Source organism: Aquarana catesbeiana, linkage group LG09, assembly GCF_042186555.1.
Source record: "Aquarana catesbeiana isolate 2022-GZ linkage group LG09, ASM4218655v1, whole genome shotgun sequence".
NCBI classification, from domain to species: Eukaryota; Metazoa; Chordata; class Amphibia; order Anura; family Ranidae; genus Aquarana; species Aquarana catesbeiana.
The window spans coordinates 262889724-262916115 of record NC_133332.1 but is presented as its reverse complement, the minus strand read 5'-3'; the positions used below and the strand labels follow the sequence as shown (position 1 = coordinate 262916115).

General features: G+C 43.7%; 1 protein-coding gene across 3 annotated transcripts in view; it reads right to left on the bottom strand.

The window, feature by feature from the left end:
- The window catches only part of MAPKAP1 (MAPK associated protein 1), a 399325-nt gene that overhangs the window by 84414 nt on the left and 288519 nt on the right, over window positions 1–26392 (bottom strand). For all 3 annotated transcript variants that reach the window (XM_073600313.1, XM_073600315.1, XM_073600314.1), the window contains one exon: window positions 17737–17877. In XM_073600313.1, coding sequence (XP_073456414.1) covers window positions 17737–17877 — 141 coding nt within the window. The remainder of the gene's footprint in view (window positions 1–17736; window positions 17878–26392) is intronic.

Genomic DNA, 26392 nt, shown 5'->3' with positions numbered 1-26392 from the left:
GTACACAAATACACATTAAAGATAGTGCAACAATATAATTCATATACATGTGAATAAAGAATAGAATGTATAATATTTAATTAATAAGCAAATAGTCCGTGATGAATATTGAATCACAAGCTATAGCATAGCCAAGTGGGAACCATATAAAGTGAAAAGAAAAAAAAAAGTCTAAAATGCAATCCGTTACAGATGATAACTGATGTGACAACCAATATGTTGCTATAAGTGTCCCTACACTCCTACTTCCTGTCATAAAAGACATGCCTCAAATACCAGGTAACACCATTTAAAAAGGCCTCTTACCAGACAGTGTGGACCATCAAATTATAAATGGTCACACAGAGCTCAAACACTTTCCATAATGTACGATCCTCTAGGCATAAGATGCATCCCCCCATCCGGATCTCTCCACCAGCATTAGATGTTTGCCAAATTGCACAGATTTTTATTTTGTTTTATTTTCAATAAAAGCCTTCTAACTCACCTGTCAACAGCGGGTGCTCCTTTCTACTTACCTTTCCAAGTGTACAAGCAGAAACGATCATAAGGCCGTACCAAAAGGCAGCAGCCCACGCTCCAAGAGGACTTACCGCCACCATCCATTAATTGGGCACAAACCACTGGGAGGGATTTCTTCCTACTCGCTCACGTTTCCACCCACCCATGACCAGCGACTAATCGTGTTGGTCCAGCACTAACGAGTTTACGCCATAGGGAGTCACATTATTTATAGCAGCTACAAATAATTGTAACTATCAGTGCAAAACTACCTACGCCTATACCGAAATAGATATATACACTATACCAGATGGCATCCACCCACGGATCCTAAAAGAATTGAGCTGTCATTTCAAAGCCATTGTATCTAATTTTTAGGGACTCAATGACTGGAATAGTACCACTGGATTGGTGTAGGTCCAATGTGGTGCCTATATTTAAAAAGGGATCAAAGTCTTTACCAATTAACTATAGACCTGTTAGATTAACTTCTATAGTTGGGAAGATATTGTAGCGGTTAATAAAAGACCACATAGATTAGTTCTTGCTGGAAAAAAATATTTTAAGCAACAGACAGCATGGATTCATGAAAGACAGAAGTTGTCACACAAATCTGATTTCTTTTTATGAGGAGGTAAGTAAAACCTTAGACAGAGGGGTGGCAGTGGACGTGGTATACGTGTGTGTGGACACAGTTCCCCACACACGGCTAATGTGTAAAGTAAAGTCTACAGGTTTGGAAAGATCAGTTTGTAAATGGATAGAAATCTGGCTAAAAGACTGGATTCAGAGAGTGGTGGTTAATGATTCTTACTCTGAATGGTCTAAGGTTATCAGTGCTGTACACCCCAAGGTTCAGTGTTGGGACCCTTACTTTTTAATAACTTTATAAATGATATAGGGTCTGGGATTAAAAGTACCATTTCTGTCTTTGCAGATGACACCAAACCATGCAGTGGAATAACGTCCTTACAGGATGTCTCCAACTTACAAGCTGACCTCAATGCACTGTTTAATAGGGCAACTATGTGGCAAATGAGGTTTAATGTAGATAAATGTAATGGGGGAGTACAACTGGGGGAATCCATAGTGGAGAAGGATCTGGGGTTTTTGGTAGATCATAAGCTTAATAATAGCATGCAACGTCAAGCTGTGATTTCCAAAGCTAGCAAAATCCTTTCTTGTATAAAGAGAGGTATGGACTCCAGGGAGAAGGAGACATTTTTGCCCCTGTACAAATCAGACCCCATCTGGAATATGCAGTTCAGTTTTGGGCACCAGTTCACAAAAAGGATATCAGGGAACTGAAGAAAGTGCAGAGAAATGCAACCAAACTGGCATGGAGGAGCTCAGCTACAGTTGTGCTCATAAGTTTACATACCCTGGCAGAATTTATGATTTCTTGGCCATTTTTCAGAGAATATGAATAAAAAACAAAAAACTTTTCTTTCACTCATTGTTAGTGTTTGGCTGAAGCCATTTACTATCAAACAACTGTGTTTACTCTTTTTAAATCATAATCACAACAGAAACTACCCAAATGACCCTGATCAAAAGTTTACATACCCCCTGGTGATTTTGGCCTTATAATATGCACACAAGTTGACACAAAGGGGTTTGAAAGGCTATTAAAAGGTAACCATCCTCACCTGATCTGTTTGCTTGTAATGTGTGTGTGTGTATAAAAAGGTCAATGAGTTTCTGGACTCCTGACAGACCCTTGCATCTTTCATCCAGTGCTGCACTGACGTTTCTGGATTCTGAGTAATGGGGAAGCAAAAGAATGGTTTAAAGGAGCTGCAGGAAAATTAAAGTTACGTACCGGTAACGTCTTTTTCAGTAGTCTTTCAGGACAGCCACCATGAGAGATAGTCTCCTCCTCTTCCTCTAGGAAACACTGCACCAGCCCACATATTCTTACTTCCCCCTGCCGGACCTCAGTTTATTCCAAGATTACCTCCGGCCAGCTGGAGAGACACAAGAACACATTAATAACATACTATCCCATATCGTTATCATGCTGCGTTCTGGTCTTTTATAAGACCCCAAAATTTCGGGTGGGTAATTAGGGCTGTCCTGAAAGACTACTGGAAAAGATGTTACCGGTACGTAACTTTAATTTTCCCCTTTCGTCGTTCGAGACAGCCACCATTAGAGGATAAACGAGCACTTACCAGTTAGGGTGGGACTACAGCTTGCAATACCTTTCGCCCAAAGGCTCTCACTAGCCCACACCAGGTCCACTCTGTAGTGCTTTACGAAAGTGGAATAGCTGGACCATGTTGCAGCCCTGCATATTTGCTCTGGCATTGCTCCAGCCTTTTCTGCCTGAGAAGCTGCCATAGCTCTGGTAGAGTGTGCCTTTATACCCATTGGGATTTCTTTCCCTGCTAATGTATAGGCCTGACAAATGGTTGCTCTGAGCCATCTGGCAATAGTGCGTCGAGACACTTTGCATCCCTTTCTGGCCCCAGAAAACAAAACAAATAAATAGTCCGACTTTCTTAATGTCTTGGTCAGATCTAGGTACTGAAGGATACATCTCCTTACGTCCAAAGAATGAAATTTTAATTCCCTTTCCCCTGAGGGGTTGGGACAAAATGAGGGTAAAACTACCTCCTGACCTCTGTGGAATCCAGAAGCCACCTTAGACAAAAATGCCGGATCAGTCTTGAAAATGATCCGATCTGGGAAAATAACGCAAAAAGGAGGTCTGACAGATAAGGCCTCAATCTCACTGACTCTCCTGGCAGTTGTCACTGCTACTAAAAAAACTTTTTAACGCAAGATCCTTCAGTAGACACCCTTCCAAAGGTTCAAAGGGGGTTCATGTCAGGCTCTGTAAAACTAAAGATAGGTCCCACTTGGGAAAGGGAGGGCCTTGAACCGGTCTCTCTCTAGACAGAGCCTTAACCACTTGCCGACCGCCTCACGCATATATACGTGAGCAGAGCGGCACGGGCAGGCAAAATCACGTACCTGGTACGTGATTGCCTTCCCGCGGGCGGGGGGTCCGATCGGAACCCCCCCCCCCTGGTGCCATCGGCGGTCGGCGTTTGGCTGGGAGAGTTGAGAGACGAGGGGGAGGCCATCCGATCGTGGCCCCCCCCTCGCGATCGCTCCCAGCCAATGAGAAACATCCCCTGCCTCTGTATAGTACACAGAGGCAGAGGATGTGATGTCATCTCTCCTCGGCTGGCCAGTTTCCGTTCCAGCACCGAGGAGAGAAGACATGTAAGTGCACCAACACACACACACACAACACAGTAGAACATGCCAGGCACACTAAACACCCCCGATCCCCCCCCGATCGCCCCCCGATCCCCCCCCAATCACCTCCCCCCCTGTCACAAACTGACACCAAGCAGGTTTTTTTGTTTTGTTTTGTTTTTTTCCTGATTACTGCATAGTGTCAGTTTGTGACAGTTAGCAGTGGTAGGACAGTTAGTATTAGCCCCCTGTAGGTCTAGGATACCCCCCTAACCCCCCCTAATAAAGTTTTAACCCCTTGATCACCCCCTGTCACCAGTGTCGCTAAGCGATCATTTTTCTGATCGCTGTATTAGTGTCGCTGGTGACGCTAGTTAGGGACGTAAATATTTAGGTTCGCTGTCAGCGTTTTATAGCGACAGGGACCCCCATATACTACCTAATAAATGTTTTAACCCCTTGATTGCCCCCTAGTTAACCCTTTCACCACTGATCACCGTATAACTGTTACGGGTGACGCTGGTTAGTTCGTTTATTTTTTTTAGTGTCAGGGCACCCGCCGTTTATTACCGAATAAAGGTTTAGCCCCCTGATCGCCCGGCGGTGATATGCGTCGCCCCAGGCAGCGTCAGATTAGCGCCAGTACCGCGAACACCCACGCACGCACCGTACACCTCCCTTAGTGGTATAGTATCAGAACGCATCAATATCTGATCCGATCAGATCTATACTAGCGTCCCCAGCAGTTTAGGGTTCCCAAAAACGCAGTGTTAGCGGGATCAGCCCAGATACCTGCTAGCACCTGCGTTTTGCCCCTCCGCCCAGCCCACCCAAGTGCAGTATCGATCGATCACTGTCACTTACAAAACACTAAACGCATAACTGCAGCGTTCGCAGAGTCAGGCCTGATCCCTGCGATCGCTAACAGTTTTTTTGGTAGCATTTTGGTGAACTGGCAAGCACCAGCCCCAAGCAGCGTCAGATTAGCGCCAGTACCACTAACCCCCACGCACGCACCGTACACCTCCCTTAGTGGTATAGTATCTGATCGGATCAATATCTGATCCGATCAGATCTATACTAGCGTCCCCAGCAGTTTAGGGTTCCCAAAAACGCAGTGTTAGTGGGATCAGCCCAGATACCTGCTAGCACCTGCGTTTTGCCCCTCCGCCCGGCCCAGCCCAGCCCACCCAAGTGCAGTATCGATCGATCACTGTCACTTTTTTTTGTAGCGTTTTGGTGAACTGGCAAGCGCCAGCGGCCTAGTACACCCCGGTCGTAGTCATACCAGCACTGCAGTAACACTTGGTGACGTGGCGAGTCCCATAAGTGCAGTTCAAGCTGGTGAGGTGGCAAGCACAAGTAGTGTCCCGCTGCCACCAAAAAGACAAACACAGGCCCGTCGTGCCCATAATGCCCTTCCTGCTGCATTCGCCAATCCTAATTGGGAACCCACCACTTCTGCAGCGCCCGTATTTCCCCCATTCACATCCCCAACCAAATGCAGTCAGCTGCATGAGAGGCATTTATATGTCCTCCCGAGTACCCCTACCCAACGAACCCCCCCAAAAAAGATGTGTCTGCAGCAAGCGCGTATATAGACGTGACACCCGCTATTATTGTCCCTCCTGTCCTGATAATCCTGGTCTTTGCATTGGTGAATGTTTTGAACGCTACCATTCACTAGTTGAGTATTAGCGTAGGGTACAGCATTGCACAGACTAGGCACACTTTCACAGGGTCTCCCAAGATGCCATCGCATTTTGAGAGACCCGAACCTGGAACCGGTTACAGTTATAAAAGTTACAGTTACAAAAAAAAAGTGTAAAAAAAAAAACACAAACAAAAATAAAAAAAAATAGTTGTCGTTTTATTGTTCTCTCTCTCTCTATTCTCTCTCTGGTGTTCTGCTCTTTTTTACTGTATTCTATTCTGCAATGTTTTATTGTTATTATGTTTTATCATGTTTGCTTTTCAGGTATGCAATTTTTTATACTTTACCGTTTACTGTGCTTTATTGTTAACCATTTTTTTGTCTTCAGGTACGCCATTCACGACTTTGAGTGGTTATACCAGAATGATGCCTGCAGGTTTAGGTATCATCTTGGTATCATTCTTTTCAGCCAGCGGTCGGCTTTCATGTAAAAGCAATCCTAGCGGCTAATTAGCCTCTAGACTGCTTTTACAAGCAGTGGGAGGGAATGCCCCCCCCCCCACGTCTTCCGTGTTTTTCTCTGGCTCTCCTGTCTCAACAGGGAACCTGAGAATGCAGCCGGTGATTCAGCCAGCTGACCATAGAGCTGATCAGAGACCAGAGTGGCTCCAAACATCTCTATGGCCTAAGAAACCGGAAGCTACGAGCATTTTAGGACTTAGATTTCGCCGGATGTAAACAGCGCCATTGGGAAATTGGGAAAGCATTTTATCACACCGATCTTGGTGTGGTCAGATGCTTTGAGGGCAGAGGAGAAATCTAGGGTCTAATAGACCCCAATTTTTTCAAAAAAGAGTACCTGTCACTACCTATTGCTATCATAGGGGATATTTACATTCCCTGAGATAACAATAAAAATGATTTAAAAAAAAATATGAAAGGAACAGTTTAAAAATAAGATAAAAAAGCAAAAAAATAATAAAGAAAAAAAAACAAAAAAAAAAAAAGCACCCCTGTCCCCCCTGCTCTCGCGCTAAGGCGAACGCAAGCGTCGGTCTGGCGTCAAATGTAAACAGCAATTGCACCATGCATGTGAGGTATCACCGCGAAGGTCAGATCGAGGGCAGTAATTTTAGCAGTAGACCTCCTCTGTAAATCTAAAGTGGTAACCTGTAAAGGCTTTTAAAGGCTTTTAAAAATGTATTAATTTTGTTGCCACTGCACGTTTGTGCGCAATTGTAAAGCATGTCATGTTTGGTATCCATGTACTCAGCCTAAGATCATCTTTTTTATTTCATCAAACATTTGGGCAATATAGTGTGTTTTAGTGCATTAAAATTTAAAAAAGTGTGTTTTTTCCACAAAAAATGCGTTTGAAAAATCGCTGCGCAATTACTGTGTGAAGAAAAAAAAATGAAACACCCACCATTTTAATCTGTAGGGCATTTGCTTTAAAATAATATATAATGTTTGGGGGTTCAAAGTAATTTTCTTGCAAAAAAAAATAATTTTTTCATGTAATCAAAAAGTGTCAGAAAGGGCTTTGTCTTCAAGTGGTTAGAAGAGTGGGTGATGTGTGACGTAAGCTTCTAAATGTTGTGCATAAAATGCCAGGACAGTTCAAACCCCCCCAAATGACCCCATTTTGGAAAGTAGACACCCCAAGCTATTTGCTGAGAGGCATGTCGAGTCCATGGAATATTTTATATTGTGACACAAGTTGCGGGAAAGAGACAAATTTTTTTTTTTTTTTTGCACAAAGTTGTCACTAAATGTTATATTGCTCAAACATGCCATGGGAATATGTGAAATTATACCCCAAAATACATTCTGTTGCTTCTCCTGAGTACAGGGATACCACATGTGTGGGACTTTTTGGGAGCCTAGCCGCGTACGGGACCCCGAAAACCAAGAACCGCCTTCAGGCTTTCTAAGGCCGTAAATTTTTGATTTCACTCTTCACTGCCTATCACAGTTTCGGAGGCCATGGAAAGCCCAGGTGGCACAAAACCCCCCCAAATGACCCAATTTTGGAAAGTAGACACCCCAAGCTATTTGCTGAGAGGTATAGTGAGTATTTTGCAGACCTCACTTTTTGTCACAAGGTTTTGAAAATTGAAAAAAAAAAAAAAAAAAAAAATTTTTTCTGGTCTTTCTTTATTTTCAAAAACAAATGAGAGCTGCAAAATACTCACCATGCCTCTCAGCAAATAGCTTGGGGTGTCTACTTTCCAAAATGGGGTCATTTGGGGGGGGGGTTGTGCCATCTTGGCATTTTATGGCCTTCAAAACTGTGATAGGTAGTGAGGAGTGAAATCAAAAATGTATGCCCTTAGAAATCCTGAAGGTGGTGCTGGGTTTTCGGGGCCCCGTACGCGGCTAGGCTCCCAAAAAGTGCCACACATGTGGTATCCCCGTACTCAGGAGAAGCAGCTGAATGTATTTTGGGGTGCAATTCCACATATGCCCATGGCCTATGTGAGCAATATATCATTTAGTGACAACTTTTTGTAAATTTTTTTTTTTTTTTTTGTCATTATTCAATCACTTGGGACAAAAAAAATAAATATTCAATGGGCTCAACATGCCTCTCAGCAATTTCCTTGGGGTGTCTACTTTCCAAAATGGGGTCATTTGGGGGGGGGGGTTTGTACTGCCCTGCCATTTTAGCACCTCAAGAAATGACATAGGCAGTCATAAACTAAAAGCTGTGTAAATTCCATAAAATGTACCCTAGTTTGTAGACGCTATAACTTTTGCGCAAACCAATAAATATACGCTTATTGACATTTTTTTTACCAAAGACATGTGGCCGAATACATTTTGGCCTAAATGTATGACTAAAATTTAGTTTATTGGATTTTTTTTATAACAAAAAGTAGAAAATATCATTTTTTTTCAAAATTTTCAGTCTTTTTCCGTTTATAGCGCAAAAAATAAAAACGGCAGAGGTGATCAAATACCATCAAAAGAAAGCTCTATTTGTGGAAAGAAAAGGACGCAAATTTCGTTTGGGTAGAGCATTGCATGACCGCGCAATTAGCAGTTAAAGCGACGCAGTGCCGAATTGTAAAAAGTGCTCTGGTCAGGAAGGGGGTAAATCCTTCCGGGGCTGAAGTGGTTAAAGAATCTGACCACCCATGGGTTGGTGGCCAGATGCTCTTCTAAATAAGCACTGAGTGCTGACACCTGACCTTTAAGGTCACTTATGGATAACCCCTGTCTGCCCCGCACTGAAGAAATTCTAACACAGCTGTGGGACTGTGTACCGCAAAAGAGCCTTCTACGCACCATTCATTGAAACGTACCCAGACCTTCTTATAGATCTGGCGTGTTTCCTTCCTTCTGCTGTTGAGGAGGGTGGAGATTAAATTCTCAGAAAAACCTCTAGATCTTAACATACCCTCCTCAGTAGCCAGGCCGCTAACTGCCATTGGTGTACCTGTGGACAGAGGACTGGGCCCTGTGAGAGGAGGTCCTCTCGAGGTGGCAGGAATAAGGGAGGTTCGACCGCTAGCTGCTTGCGTACAGAGAACCATGCCCTTTTGGCCAATGTGGTGCTACTAGAATCAGGGACGTGCTTTCCATCTGGAACTTCCTGAGAACTGCCGGCAATAACGCCGGGGGCGGGAAGGCATAGCAGATTCTGAAATGCCACTTCTGGATCAATGCGTCGACCCCCCGTGCTCCTTCTCCTCTGTTTAAAGAGAAAAAACATGGGGCTTTCGCATTGTTTCTTGACGCAAACAGATCCACTTCCGGAGGACCCCATTTCTCTGAAAGGCGATTGAAAACCTCCTGGTTGAGGATCCAATCGCCCTCTCTCAGCTTTGTTCAGCTTAGAAAGTCTGCTATCACATTCTTCTCTCCTCTCAGGAAGACTGCTGAGAGTGAGTGTTGGTCTCGGCCCAGTTCAGAAGGTCTGATGCTAAGGCCAAAAGGACTCCGCTTCTTGTGCCGCCCTGTTTGTTTACATAGACCAAGGCAGACGAGTTGTCCGACCGCACCTGAACATGGTGGCCCTGTAGCTCCTTTTTGAAAAACCTGAGTGCTAGCCCAACTGCCCTCAGCTCCTTCCAATTGGACGACTTTCTTAGATCGTCGTCCTCCCAGGTGCCCTCTGCTAAAAGGGAACCCAGATGCGCCCCCCATCCTTTGCCGCTTGCGTCTGTGATTACCACCCGAGAAACTGGGATGAACCACAGACGACCCTGCGGCAGATTTGATACCTTCCTCCACCACCAGAGAGATCTCTTTACTTGGTGTGGAACCTGTACTAAGGTGTCCAGATCTTTCTGACTGTGATCCCACACCTTTAGGATGAAGGACTGCAAGGGGCGAAAGTGCAGACCTGCCTACTGCACTGCTGGGAGGGTAGAGAATAACAGTCCCAGAGCTGACATCAGAACTCTTATGGAGACCTGACTGCTGCCCTGGAGAGCGGCCATTGCTCTGTCCAGTTTTAGTACTTTTTCTGCTGGAAGAAACACTCTCAGTAGTGTTGAGTCCAGCAGATAAGTACGTGATGCGTTGTGAGGGAATCAAACTGGACTTCTCCAAGTTCAGTAGCCACCCTAGACCTGTAAGGACCTTCTTTGTTAGTTCTAGATCTTTGACTAACTGTACTGGGCACGCTGCAAATAGGAGCAGGTCGTCCAGATAGGCTATCACTGATATTCCCTGGAGTCGGACAAAGGCCATAACTTCCGCCAAGACCTTGGTGAAAATGCGGGGCGAGGAGGATAGCCCGAATGGCAGCGCCTGAAACTGTAGTTGTACCATTGTTCCACCTACATCTATTGCTAGCTGAAGAAACCTCTGCGAGGCTTCTGTTATAGGAACCTGTAGATATGTGTCCCTTAGGTCCAGCGATACCATAAAGCAGTTGTGGGGTAGCAGGGCTCTGACTGTGAAAATTGTCTTCATATGGAATCTTCTGTATGTCACTGACCTGTTCAGGGGTTTTAAATTCAGAATCAATCTGAATTTCCCTGTGGGTTTTTTTACTATGAAGATGGGTGAATAGAAACCCTCTCCCTCCTCTGCCTTTGGAACTCTGAGAACCACATCTTGATCTTTCAGATCCCTCAGTGCTCCCAACAGAGCCTCGGCCTTTGCCGTGCACCTGGGTAGGTGCGTAAAAAGGAATCTCCGCGGGGGAGGACTTGTGAATTCGAGGCGGTACCCCCTTCTTATAACCCCTAGGATAAAGTGATTGGGGGATATTGCCTCCCACTGTGGGAGGAAGGCCCCCAGTCTTCCCCCCACTGTGGTTGGGAAGTCATTGGCTTTTACGGAGCTGCTCAGGAGGGCAAAAAATTGCCCCTCCTCTGTCCTTGCCTTTTTGACCCCAAGATCTCTTTTGCCCTTCCGGCTTTGGAGCTTCATTACGTTTTTGAGGACGAAACCCCTTTTTTGTTTGTGCAGGGGTTTTCCGCTTAAGTGGGAAGGATTTCTTCCTGTCTGCTGTGCGGTCCAAGACGGTCTCTAAACCTGGGCCGAAGAGAAGGTCTCCTGTTAAAGGTATCCCGCACAACTTGACCGTTGAGGCGCTATCGCCTGGCCGAGTTTTTAGCCAGAGGGCTATCCTGGCAGAATTGGCCAGAGCCGCTGATCTGGCGGACATGCGGACTGATTCTGCCGAGGCATCAGCTATGTAGGCGATACCCCGCAGAATCGTAGGGAAAGAAGATAGAATGGTTTCTTTGGCCGTTTCAGCTTCAATATGCTCTTGGATCTGGCAGAGCCAGTGCTCCAGATTGCGAGCCACAACTGTGACAGCCAATTCAGGCTTTAAATTGCCAATTGTTGAGTCCCAAGTCTTTTTTAGGAGAGAGTCTATTCTCTTATCCATGACATCTGCAAAGGCCCCCATGTCCTCAAACGCCAGGTCCGTGTGTCTGGAGACCTGGGAGAAGGCGGCATCTAACTTGGGATTTTTATTCCAGATAGATGGAGGATCCTCTGAGAACGGAAATCTCCTCTTTAGGGATCTAGAAAAAAAGGGCTTCCTTTCGGGATCTTGCCACTCCTTTTAAATAGTTTCAACCAGTACCTCGTGTACTGGAAAAACCTATTTCTTTTGTTCCCCCAAGCCCCTGTACATTTGGTCATGGAAGGTCAGGGGTTTCAGGTCCTTGAGAATATCGAGGGTTGTATAAATAGCCCCTAAGAGGTCCTCTACCTCCTCCAGGGATAATTTATATCTGGAGGATTTCCTGGACTCCCCGTCCTGGTCCTCCCCCTCTGAACCATCCTGGGAATCGGAGGAGGAACTGTCTGGTTGTCTCTGTTCCACTCCGGAAGGGCCTGGAGCTTCCTCTGCTCTAACTGAAGTTGCAGATTGAGCAGGAGCAGAGCCCTGAGCCTGAGGCGGGGTTGTATCCTGGAGAGCTGGATTAATGGGAGTCTGAAACCTTTCAAATAAGGCTTTAAAAGAAGAAAAGGTGGACGAGAGTTCCTTTACTGAGCTGCTAGTCCTGACTCCTGTTCAGAGTCCCTCTCTTTAACAAGGGAATCTATGCAGTCCCTACACAAGACCTTTGTCCATGACTCCCCTAATGTCCCTGCAGGAAGCACATCTCTTTTTAGAGCTATGTGTAGATTTAGACTTCTCTGTAGCTTTCTGAAATACATGAAAAAATACAAAAGATTCTGTCACTTTAAAAAATTAGGATATAACCCTGGGAGTGCACCAGACCCTCCTTAATATGTGGGGATCTGAGCCTCCCTCCACCTGACCACCCAGGGTGTCTGCCCCCTCATGACAGGAACTATACATGGAGGGGCAATCCTAGATAAAGAGTACCCTTCCCCAGGGTGCTCTTAACTTTGTAAGGCTGGAGGTAGTGTCCGTTGGCTGAGCATCTGCTTCCTACTACCGAGTCCCACGCTGCCTGTGCGCGCTCCAGACTCGTCTCCAGCTAGTGCCTGGCTTCCCTATCAGCTCCGCGACCCGGAACTGGAAGTCGCGGGTCAAAGGCAAGCACTCGCCCTTCCGCCAGAAATGACGTCACCCGTCGTCCGGCCCGCCTAATTCAAAAAACGAGCGGCCTGTACAGTGTACAGGGAAAGGCGAATGCCTGCTTGCTGCGGCCCTGTGGACGCGATAGGGGTCCCCCGCAACCTGAAGCCACACTCGACTCGGATGGGGTGGCAACTGAATGAAGGGTAAGTACCCCCCTTGCTCCTAGGAAGCCCTTGCTCCCCTTACAGGATCAGAAAAAATACTAGCCACAGTCACCCTGACTGACTGGCCTGGCTCCTTGCACAATGTCTCCCCGCCGGAGGAAACACTAATATTGAGATCCGGCAGGGGGAAGTAATAATTTATGGGCTGGCACAGTGTTTCCTAGAGGAAGAGGAGGAGACTATCTCTCATGGTGGCTGTCCTGAAAGACGAAAGGGGAAAAGGTAGTTGAACTGTATAAAACAGGAAAGGGTTATAAAAAGATATCCAAGGAATTGAGACTACCAATCAGCAGTGTTCAAACTCTAATCAAGAAGTGGAAAATGAGGGGTTCTGTTGAAACAAAACTACAGTCAGGTAGACCAACTAAAATTTCAGCCACAACTGCCAGGAAAATTGTTTAGGATGCAAAAAAAACCCACAAATAACTTCAGGTGAAATACAGGACTCTCTGAAAACATGTGGTGTGGCTGTTTCAAGATGCACAATAAGGAGGCACTTGAAGAAAGATGGGCTGCATGGTCAAGTCGCCAGAAAAAAGCCATTACAACGTAAATGCCACAAAGTAGCCCAATTACAATACGCCAAACAGCACAGACACAAGCCTCAAACCTTCTGGCACAAAGTAATTTGAAGTGATGAGACCAAAATTGAGCTTTTTGGCCATAACCAAAAAAAAAAATACACTTGGAGAGTCAACAAAGCCTATGATGAAAGGTACACCATTCCTACAGTGAAACACTGAGGTGCATCGCTGATGTTTTGGGGATGTGTGAGCTACAAAGGCACAGGAAATTTGGTCAAAATTGAAGGCAAGATGAATGCAGTATGTTATAAAAAAAATACTGGAGGAACATTTGCATTCATCAGCCAGGAAGCTGTGCATAGGACGTACTTAGACATTCCAACATGGCAAAGATCCAAAACGCATTCGTCAGCCAGGAAGCTGTGCATAGGACGTACTTGGACATTCCAACATGGCAATGATCCAAAACACAAGGCCAAGTCGACTTGTCACTGGCTACAGCAGAATAAATTGAAGGTTCTGGAGTGGCCACCTCAGTCTCCTGACCTCAAAATCATTGAGCCACTCTGGGGAGATCTCAAACATGCAGTTCATGCAAGACAGCCCAAGAATTTACAGGAAATGGAGGCTTTTTGCCAAGCGAAATGGGCAGCTTTACATCTGAGAAGATAAAGAGCCTCATCCATAAATACCACAAAAGACTTCAAGCTGTGATTGATGTTAAAGGGGGCAATACAGGGTATTAAGAACTGGGGTATGTAAACTTTTGATCAGGGCCATTTGTGTAGTTTCTGTTGTGATAATGATTTGCCGCACTCTTTCTAAAGCTAAAAGCATTTATGTGGTTACGTTACACTGAAATAATTTTTATGATGTCTTCTTTTTACTTTATATATATCTTGGATATGTGATTAATTTTCCTAAATTCTCAACCTCCAGGTTCAAATATTGATTTATTCATGTAATATTACTCATATATAAAAATGTTACATTATACATTGTATTGTATACCGTTTGAAAATAAAATATTTTGAAAGATAAAAAGAGTAAACACAGTTGATTGATAACAAATGGCTTCAGCCAAACACTAACCATGAGTGAAAGAAAAAAGTTTTTGTTTTATCATTCATATTCTCTGAAAAATGGCCAAGAAATCATAAATTCTGCCAGGGTATGTAAACTTTTGAACACAATTGTATATATATATATATATATATATATAGATATATATATATATATATATATATATATATTTTTTTTTTTTTAATTGGTTGAACTAGATGGACTTGTGTCTTTTTTCAACTCGACTATGTAACTAATCCCAGCCTTGCATGATAAAAACATTCATTTGGAGAATGGTTGATCTTTTTGCACTATATCAGTACCCAGTACATGACATAAAAGACGAAAACATGGATGAAATTCGCACACAAATGTGGGTACTTGTCTATTTCTGGCCTGAGTGTAGCTGTATTTAAGATCAGACAACATAACAAAGATAATCATATGATATTATGAAACATATGAGATCGGCCATTTATGACACAGAAATGTGACAAGATCAAGCACAGTATTATAGTGCAGGCATGCATCCACTGGAACTCGCTCTGCAGTGCTGTCCATTCTATACACACTGTCCTTCACACAACTCCCTCATGAGATCAATATAATCAATAAAGCTTCAGGCTTGCAATCAATGGCTTTTGGGAAGTGGATATCCCAGATATAATTGTCTCTACTCTTTGACAGACAACCTGCAGCAGCTCATACCTGAGGATATCTACAAAAGAAAAAGCTGTTTGAGAAAGTGTTTTACAATGTTCCAACCCCTTCTGTCATAATGTAAGCCTCACACGTACTGATTGCTGCAGAAAAATCGGAAAAAGTCACAGTTAGCATGAAGAAAAAAAATATAAAGAAAAGATCCACCCCATATTTTCATATTTTAGTTATGGAAGGACACTGGATAGTTACACTGCAACTGTCTTGTAAATCTCTGGGTCCCCAGCACAATGATCTCTTTATTGATCTTCCAGTTCTACAGTACCCCCCCCCCCCCCCCCCCCCCAAAAAAAAAAAAAAAAAAAAACCCCCTCTAAACCACTTCAAGACCAGACTGTTTCACCCCTTCCAGTCAAGGCCACTTTTCAGTTGATAGCGCTGTTTGAATGACAATTACTCATTAATGCAACACCGTAAACTAATAGATTTTATATACTTTTTTGTGACAGACAGAGCTTTTTTTCCCTCCTGGAATGGGTCGGGCTGCGGTGCAACACAGGCGACGACAGATCACTGTACCAGGCCACTGTCGCTACCATGTGATCACTGTGACCAATCACAGCAGATCACATGACAATTGTAAACAATGGATGGCTTACTTTCACGTCATTCATTGTGTACAAATGTGTTGCTAGCTCTGATTGGTCAAAGTGATCACACGGTACAGACAGGGCCAATCACAGCTGTGGGCAGCTAATCACAACAATGCACGCTGAATCGCTATACACAGGAAAGTGTGTAAAGCGAACTTTTAAAATCGCAAGCTGTACCCGGCCTGGACCTGACCGTTCTCTTTTCAAAAATGGTCCTCCACTAACCTCATCCAAGCCTATAAATTTATAACCCCCAATGGCATAAAGCCCTTCCCAGCCCTCAGGGAATCTAATTGTATTCCAACCTCTGAAATCTTCGGATATCTTCAGACCAAACATTTCTTTACACCCTTAATTCCCAGAGATTCCTCCCCCCTCTGCATGTCCTCTTTTTTTTTTTTCCATAAATGCATGCCCTTCTTTAAACAAGCCTGCAAAAATGACCCACATAGGAGAGGATTAATCTCAACCCTCTGCACCCAATTGCTTAACACGTACCCGCTCATGCCCCCTCCTACACCTCTAAATGGGATAGAAATTTGGAAATTACATTAGAAGGTGCAGATTGGAATCACATATGGTTGGCCACAAAATCCTCCTCCCAGAACATTGTAGCACTGGAAACTAAATACAAAGTCCTGACCCGTTGGTACTAGGTCCCAGCCAGGATCACCAAATATGTTCCTCAATACCCCTCTACCTGCTTTAGATGCTGTTCCATCCAAGGGAACTTCCGCCATATTTGGTGGTCATGCCTAATTGCACAAACTTTCTGGTCCAACTTGTTCAATATGCTCTCCACCCTCTTCAACACAACTCTGCAACCTGACCCATCTATAGCACTCAATCTCAAACCACCAAACCTATCTCTTGCAGGTCACAATGGCGGATAAAACAAATAATCGCCAAATCCTGAAAAAACTCCCCAGCCTCTGTGTACTTACGGTCAAAAACAAGGTCACACAAGCAATGATCCACACAAAAATTGAGGCAGTCATTTCCAACAGAGTTGCCAAATATGAAGCCCTTTGGTCCCCTTGGGTGACACACTTTCTCCCACCCAATTTAGAAAAATCCCTTTTGCTCTTGTCCAGCCCAATTGATACAACTTCGAAACACCCGGGGCTCCATACCTCGCCTCACCCCCTCCCCTCTTCCCCACCACTCTTCCCTTTGTCCCCTCTCTATCCTACTCTCTTTACCTCCTACCCCCCCACCTTTCTATTAGGTAGTTGACATTCTAATAAACATCTCTAAATTCAAACTTGCCGCCAGGTCAGACCCACAGCATTGCTAAGCTTTACCTAAATGTTTTACTCGTCATACGGTTCTTTTGCAGTTTTCAGATATAGGATACGCAATAGTTTACTAGATTTCTGGGGTTTCATCCCCAGACTGATTAAACGCTCTGTGCCATCCTAAGTGCATGACCCTCTCCTAGCTCATTGACACTGGCTGTTCTATTGTTTTTTTAACTCATGTTCAGTCCATACTTGGACCATTATTTGCCTTAAAGTGGTTGTAAACCCCCCTGAGGCATTTTTACATATAGGTAAGCCTATAATAAGGCTTACCTATATGTATTGAAAATATCTCCTAAACGTGCGCCGTTTAGGAGATATTTACCCTGTAGTGTGCCAATGTCATTGGTGCACGTGCAGTGAAAAAACAGCCCTCCGTACTGTTTCTTCCCCAGGGTGTGCCGTTACTGGCGGCTCCTGCATGCATGCCCCTGGAAGGAAGAGGGGCGAAGGTGGATGCTTCCACCAGCAGGGACATCGAGGGCTTCGTTTGAAGCTAAGTGCCACATAATGGGGTAGTATGCGATGCATACTAGTCCATTATTCTTTTTCTTTGCAGGGGAATAAAGAGGAAGTAAAACCCATCAGGGTTTACTTCCTCTTTAACCTTATACTTTTATATATACTTGTTTATATAAAGAAAACTTTTAATGTTCCAGGTTGGGAGCATTGTACTCCCATAAGGGGTGTCCAGGGGTGTTAGACAATAATCTCTACCTTATGCTTAACCCTCAGAATAGATTACAATTTCACGCATGTTTACTACTACTGTTTTGTCATATGTACACATTCTTGTGAACCTGCTTCCTGTGTCCTAATGTATGGCTAACACCGTTCATCTCCTTTACTGTTTTTACTGAAACTTCAATAAAAACTTTTAACAAGAAAATCGCAAGCTGGAAAACGTGATATCTGAACGAGTCCTAAAATCCCATAAAAATAAATGTGGGTAGCACCAGGAGACAGGAGAAAACACTCACCCAGCTGCACATCTGTGGTGAATCGTAGCCTGTGGATCATGCTGACCTTGAATGATTTGTAATGATGACTGCTAAGCATGTCCTGCACTGTGGCTATGTCTATTTGTGTTTCTTCCTCCTGGGGCTCTTCCCCTCTTGAACCTTAAAAAAAAAAGAAGATGATGGATTTAAGTACATACAGTTTAAATTATGTACAATGTATTTATTACCCTTCATTTTTTGCAATATACACAGTGATTGATGTGGAAATTCTAATAAATCTAGTGGCTACACGAAATGAACCTAGGCTGCTATAGAGATAGTATCCCAGGTTCAACCCTGGACCCAGAGCTGCAAAGTATACGGTTAGTCATGCAAAATCATCATGTATTCCTCAAAGTGATATTAAAGTTCTGGATTTTTTTTACAGTAAAAGAACAAATATGTTATACTTACCTCCTCTGTGCTTTTGCACAGAAAAGTCCCAATCCTCCTCCTCTCAAGTCCCCTGCTGAAGCTCCTGGTCCCTCCTTCCTTCTGGCTCACTGGCTGCAACTGACTGCGGTGGGAGCCAATGACTCCTGCTGCTGTCTCAGCCAATAAGGAGGAAGAGTCCCCGAAGAGTCGAGGCTCTCATGCACAACGCTTGAGCTAAGGTAAGTACTGGGGGGGTGCTGCACAGAGAAGGTTTTTTACCTTCATGCAAAGAAAGCATGAAGGTAAAAAACCTTGAGCCTTTACAACTACTTTAGGTGTAAAAGACATGCTAGCAATAACAAATCTACTCATCTACAATGTAATGCTACCAAAAACATATATTAAATTGGTTGAAAATGCTCAAGGCATTCCATGCATGAAGTTAAAAAACCTTCTGTGTTCAGCAGTGCCCCCCCCCAAAAAAACTTACCTGATCCCCATACCCATCCAGCGATATGCAGGAGAGCCTCAGCTCTCCCGGGTCTCTCCCTCCACTTTGGCTAAGACAGCAGCGGTAGCCATTGGTTCCGGCTACTATCAATCACAGCCAGTGAGCCAATAAGAAGAGAGTGGGGCAGGGACGAGCTGCGCTCCATGTGTAAATGGACACACGGATCGGTGGCTCGGAAACTGAGCCAGCCAAGCAGCTTGGTGTGGAGGCACTTGGTAGGAGGTTGGGGCCAGGAGAGCCGGTGATACGAGAAGAGAAGGATCAGGGCTGCTCTGTGCAAAACCACTTCACAGAGCAGGTATACATAACATGTTTAAAATAAAAAACCAAAAAAACCAAAAACAAGCCATTAATATCCCTTTAACCAAAAACATATTTTTCAGAAGCTGAAAACTAACATGTCATATACAGTACACAAGTTTTATAAATGGCAAACATCTTAGTTTCCCTAATGATATGGGCAGTTATTAGTACAGGGGCTTCTTGATTCATGTGCTATTGCAAATAGTGCCAAGTCCAGCTCACAATCTTTTTATTTTGAATGATTTGCCTAACACTATGCTGCTTCCCACAGCACCTAATATAAAATTTTTTACACATACAGTGACCAGAGAGATGCAAGTAGTAATAGAAAAGTATAGTATACAGTCCCAATCTTTTTTCCTTGTCTTATACATGTTTCACAGGCATGGAGGTTTGTTACTGCAGACATGTCAGGTCACATCTCTCTTTTTTATTTCTCATATTGGGTGGAAGACACCCGTTTCTTTCCTGGTGACCTGCCACGCCATTTTATTATTTTTATGAGATGCCATATACCCCCTTTTATACCCAGCCTATTGTAGTTATATTTTCTATTTATTTTGGGCCCTTCCTGCAACGTTGTCTCCTATCAGCCTCGATTGGGAGCGGGGGTTCCCTTGATCGTGTTCTGTTTCCGGGGCTGCGAGGCACAGCAGCTCCTCCCCTCCTTTGGGATGTGGGCGGGGAGTGTCCTGCTTTGCATCGGCATCGTACACACACGCCCCGCTCGTGGCGTCATATGACGCTGCTCTGTGGGGTAGTGTTTTTATCATCTGACACCGGAGATTGGGTGGGCGTGATCCCGCTTCTGACGTTATGCCGGACGTGGTATCCTCTGGCTCCCCTTGCCTCCATTGGTGTCTCAGCATGACGTTGGTGGGGACTCGCCCCGACTGGGGGGTACTTATGCAGCCAGGGTTGACCAGCAGGCCACATCTGATACATTCATCACCAGATAGACACATTTTTCACGGTTCTTCACATGTTTTCACACATGTAAGTCACATTGGAGGTCACATCTGACTCCATTCACCATTTCATATATCTAAATACACATTATGTTTTTTCTAATATATATATATCACATTGAGCCACACCAGAAAGGCAGAGGGAGATTAGGGAAGTAAACAAGTGGCTGAAGAGCTGGTGTAGTAAGGAGGGGTTTGGGTTCCTGGAGGACTGGGCCGACTTCTCAGTCGATAACCGGTACTATAGAAGGGACGGACTGCACCTAAATGAGGAGGGTGCAGATCAGCTGGGAATGAAGATGGCCAAAAAGTTAGAGGGGTTTTTAAACTAGGCGATGGGGGGGGGGGTCCAGAGGTAGAGATAGTCAGTGCGGAACATATTTCAGAGTGTAGTATTGGGGGCATTAGTGGTAGGTTGACCAAAGCACATAAACCCAAGGTAAGTATAGTAGCAAGTCCTAGTTGCAATCTCAGAACACCCAACAAGAGGATAATATGCGACCGGTCTAAACTACGTGGCAGGTTCACCAATACCAGGAGCCTGGCGGACAAGATGGGTGAACTAGAGATACTGTTGTATGAGGAGGAATTGGATTTTGTGGGAATCTCAGAGACCTGGTTCAACAGCTCTCATGATTGGCTGGCAAACATTCAAGGGTATACCCTTTATCGCAAGAATAGAGAGGGTAAAAAAGGGGGAGGGTATGCCTATATATCAAGAATAATGAACAAGTGAAAGTGAGAGATGACATCACTAAGGGAGCTAGGGAGGAGGTGGAATCCTTATGGCTAGAACTCCAAAGTATGGAAGCTAAGGGGAAAATAATACTATAGGCCCCCTAACCTGAGGGAGGAAGGGGAGACAGATCTATCACTATTTGGATTAGCAGTAAGGATGGGAAGTGTTATCATAATGGGGGGGATTTTAACTATCCAGACATAGACTGGGCGGAGGGAACCGCACATTCATCTAAGACTCGCCAGTTTCTAAATGTCTTGCAGCACAATTTTATGGGTCAGATGGTGGATGCACCAACTAGAAATAAAGCGTTACTGGATCTACTGATTACCAACAATACAGACCTGATCATGGATGTGACAATACGGGGCAATTTAGGTAACAGCGATCACAGGTCAATTGGCTTCAGTATAAATCACACAAATAGGAAACATAAGGGGAATACAAAGACACAAAATTTCAAAAGAGCCAGCTTCCCTAAACTACGAGCCTTGCCAGAAAGCATAAATTGGTATAGAATCTTAGGAACAAGGAACACGGAGGAGAGATGGGTTTGCTTTAAGAGCATAATAAATAAGGGCATTAGTCAATGTATCCCATTGGGTAATAAATTTAAAAGAGTTAACAAAAGTCCTGGATGGCTTAACTCCAATGTAAAAATGCATATAAAAGCAAAGGAGAAGGCCTTAAAAAAATACAGGGTTGAGGGATCATCATCAGCATTCACACTTTATAAAGAATGCAACAAGAAATGTAAGGGTGCAATAAGGACAACTAAGATAGAACATGACAGACACATAGCGGAGGAGAGCAAAAAAAATCCCAAGAAATTCTTTAAGTATGTAAACAGTAAAAAAGGGAGGACAGACCATATTGGCCCCATAAAGAATGAGGATGGACATCTGGTTACAAAGGATGGGGAGATGGCAAAGGTATTGAATTTATTATTTTCCTCAGTCTTCACGAGGGAATCTGGGGGCTTCAGTAACCAAAACTGCAGTGTTTATCCTCATGACACATCACAGGAAGCACCTCCATGGTTAACAGAGGACAGAATTAAAATTAGACTTGGGAAACTTAACATTAATAAATTACCGGGACCAGACGGCTTGCACCCGAGGGTACTTGGGGAACGCAGTCAAGTAATTGCCAGACCATTGGTTCCTAATTTTTACTGACAGTCTACTGACTGGAATGGTAGCAGCAGATTGGAGAAAAGCCAATGTAGCACCAATATTTAAAAAGGGCCCAAAATACATCCCTGGGAATTAGACCAGTTAGCCTAACATCAATAGTATGTAAACTCTTGGAGGGGATAAAGGGACTATATACAAGATTTTAGTAATGAGAACGGTATCATTAGCAATAATCAGCATGGATTCATGAAGAATCGTTCTTGCCAAACCAATCTATTAACCTTATCTAGATAAAGGAAAGCCCCTGGACGTGGTGTATCTCGATTTTGCAAAAGCATTTGACACAGTTCCCCATAAACGTTTACTGTACAAAATAAAGTCCATTGGCGAGTACATTGATTGAAAACCGGCTACAAGAGTTCAGAGGGTGGTGATAAATGGGGAGTACTCGGAATGGTCAGGGGTGGGTAGTGGGGTCCCCCAGGGTTCTGTGCTGGGACCAATCCTATTTAATTTGTTCATGAACGACCTGGAGGATGTGGTAAACAGTTCAATCTCTGTATTTGCGGATGATACTAAGCTAAGCACGGCAATAACTTCTCCGCAGGATGTGGAAACCTTGCAAAAAGATGTGAACTAATTAATGGGGTGGGCAACTACATGGCAAATGAGGTTCAATGTAGAAAAATGTAAAATAATGCATTTGGGTGGCAAAAATATGAATGCAATCTACACACTGGGGGGAGAACATCTGGCGGAATCTAGGATGTAAAAGGACCTGGGGGTCCTAGTAGATGGTAGGCTCAGCAATGGCATGCAATGCCAAGCTGCTGCTAACAAAGCAAACAGAATATTGGCATGCATTAAAAAGGGGATCAACTCCAGAGATAAAAAACAATAATTCTCCCGCTCCACAAGACTCTGGTCCGGCCGCACCTAGAGTATGCTGTCCAGTTTTGGGCACCAGTAATCAGAAAGGATGTACTGGAAATGGAGCGAGTACAAAAAAGGGTAACAAAGGTAATAAAGGGTCTGGAGGATATTAGTTATGAGGAAAGGTTGTGAGCACTGAACTTTTTCTCTCTGGAGAAGAGACGCTTGAGAGGGGATATGATTTCAATATACAATTACATACTGGTGACCCCACAATAGGGATAAAACTTTTTTGCAGAAGGGAGTTTAACAAGACACGTGGCCACTCATTTAAAATTAGAAGAAAAGGTTTAACCTTAAACTACGTAGAGGGTTCTTTACTGTAAGAGCGGCAAGGATGTGAAATTCCCTTCCACAGGCGGTGGTCTCAGCAGGGGGCACTGATAGGATGCATTAAGGTGAAAAAACACAAACCTTTACAACCCATTTAACCTGTAAATACATAATATGTATTTTATATCATTCAAGTTTACATATGTGATCGAACAAATACACTATTGATACCAATGCATTGTTAATAGCATTAACATCCCTCATTTAAAGTCACAATCTTTTTTCCTTGTTTTATACAGGTTTCATAGGGATGGAGGTTTGTTACTGCGGATGTGTCAGATCACATATCTTTTTTGTTTATATAGTTACATAGTCAGGTTGAAAAAAAGACACAAGTCCATCTAGTTCAACCAAAAAATATAGTATACAGTATTATTTTTCCTGACAGACTGACCAGTTCTGGGAAGATGAGTGCAGCAATTACACACCTGCTGTGCTGGCAGTCACACGTACAATACAGTCTTTAAGGTAATTAATGTATGGCAGGTCTCATCACTCACATCTATAGGGCGTAATGTGGTCAATATCAAGCCCATACTACACCAGTTACCATTATTTAAAGTTGAATTACATTGACACATCAAGGAATGCAACCTTGACGTAAAGAGAAAATCACCCCGTAGCATTTTTTTTCTCTTAAAGTGTCATATTTTTTTTCTGAGATTGATCAGTTGAGTTGGGTCTTCATATAGCTTGAGTTTGCTTTGAGTGATATAATCGACCGATTGTCTAATGTCTATTGTCAACTTTATAGTAAAACCTAATTAAAAAAAAAAAAAGTAAATAAAAAAAACAACAGGCATCTAGCATCACCCCTGATGGTTTTTATTGTAATACAGTAAAACCTTGGACTGCGAGCACAATTTGTTCCAGAAACATGCTTGTAATCCAAAGCACTTGTATATCAAAGTAAATTTCCCCACTAAAATGATTCATTCCCCCACCATTTATTCATAGGTCCTTCAGTTTATAGTCCATATAAAAAGATTATAGCAATGTGATCAGGTTGTGTAACCATAAAATGTTCATCCACAAATGGAAGCCTTCACAAGGGAATTAGAAGCAAAATCCAGCAGGAGCTACAGAGTATAAAAGAGAAGAGAGGCGCCTCTAAGTGTAGCAATATGGTGCTAAATGCTAGCTGACTTTGATTGACAGCAGGGGGAGCCAATGGCGCTGCTGCTGTGTCTCAGCCAATGAGGAGGAGTATCTTAGGCGGCTGAGACACTTGTGGATTTAGCTGGACAGAGAGGGACCTCGGGTAAGTATTAGGGACTTACCTGAGGTCCCTCTCTGTCCAGGGTTCTCCAGTGTTTCAGCTGTCTGAGATTCTCCTTCCTAAATGGCTGAGACACAGCATCACTGCCATTGGCTCCCTCTGCTTTCAATCAAAGTCAGCTAGCCAATCAGGGCAGAGAGGGAGCGGGGCCGGGGCTCTGTGTCTGAATGGACACAGGGAGCTGTGACTCGGCTCGGGTGCCCGCATAGCAAGCTGCTTGATGTGGGGGCACTGAACAGGAGGGAGGGGCCAGGATCACAGAAGAGGGAGCCGAGAAGAGGAGGACCTTGGCTGCTCTGTGCAAATCCACTGCAACAGAGCAGGCAATGTAAGTTTAACATGTTTGTTATTTTTAAAGGGGGCTTTTACAATCACTTTAATAAGTAATGATGATACTGCACTGAGTCCTGTGAGCCTGTACATGTGGAAAATGGATGGCAATCTTCTACCATCTTTAGGTATTGTACAGAACAAGGAAACAGCTTAAATAATTTAAATAAATCATTTGATTAATGAATTTCATCAAATACTACTATGTGAAAGACAAATAGGCTATGTTTTCTATAAGCTTCCCATTATCCAATGCAGCCAGTTGAACAGTTCTCATATAGCTCCCCTGCTGCCGATAGACAGTTGGAAAAAAAAAAAAAAAAAAAAAAGAGTGCACCAGCCTTGTGCATTACCATTTATCAGAATTATATATTTTAGTTATTAGACAAACATTTTCATACTCACAAACCAAGCTAAATAATAAACTCATACATTTGCTAGGGCACCAGCCTTCATCTTTGGCTCAAACAATGACATTAGGTGGACCTGGGCATTATCACACGCAGAAGCAAGTGCTAACACGTTTCAAGGGTTATACCTTCATCAGAGCTCTGATGAAGAGGATATAACCCTTGAAACATGTTAGACGTCAGATACAGATTTCTGCAGAGAATGGTACCTCAGCATGAGCTTAACTTGAGAGATGTGCAGAAAAACTGGTTCAGGCAGCAGAGACATTGTAAGTAAACAGTCAACAGACCAGCCAAGGAATTAGACAGACGAGGTCAGTAAACAGGCAAGAGGTCAATCCAGGTGGCAGGCAGAGACGTGGTCAGTAAACAATTGGTCAGTACAAGCAGCAGGAAGAAGATAAAGGGTCAATCTGCGCAGCAGACAGAGGAGTGATCAACCTGGGGCAAGGTCAGTAAACAGAGCAGAAAGATCGGTTAAAGGCAAATGGCAGAAGGTGAGGCACGTGGCCCACACAGAGCTTGTGGGGTTCCTACAGACTCACCCTCCAGCTTTGTGCCTGTACCTCCATATGGGCTTTCAGTTATGGGCACTAATCAGTGGCTTTGCAGTCCATTGAGAACTACAAGCCATCTGCTGCGGTGGAAGACAGGACTTGTAGTTTTCTCATTCACAGATTCCTGTGAATGAATGACCCCTGATAATGTGATGGGAGCAGGGAAGGATCCCCTGCCTGTTGTCACAGAATATATGTGGAGGGGGGATGGGGCATTTGCTAGTAACATGTTACTAAAGGTGAACTTATACTTTAAAGATTGCATTCATATGGTTTAGCACGATTAAATTATTGTACCAAACAGGTGCCAACGATAAACAAGATTACATGTAGATTAGAGTACAATCATTAAATCTAACAGAATTGTCAGGAAGGGCAAAGAAAAAAGGGGAGTTGGGACTATAAATGAGATGTGTGATACACAAATAATATATAAGTCACAATGGTACATAGGTTTATTCATAAAAATGCACATAAAAAACATGGTACATTGGAAATATAAAAAGCTGATATGCATTTAATTGACAATAGATAAATTCATGATTGCACATGGTACATAAAATTCATATATATGATTGGATTATAAACGCCATATTTTCCATGATGCTCATGCACTCTGCAGTGTAGTTGAACATCATGGGAAATGTAGTTCCAAAACATCTGGGGTGCCAAGGTTCGCCATCACTGGTCTAGAAGGACTTCTGTGCCTCTTTACAGGCTAAGTCATGCTTCCTCTTGTAGACGTAGGAATTTGGCTAATA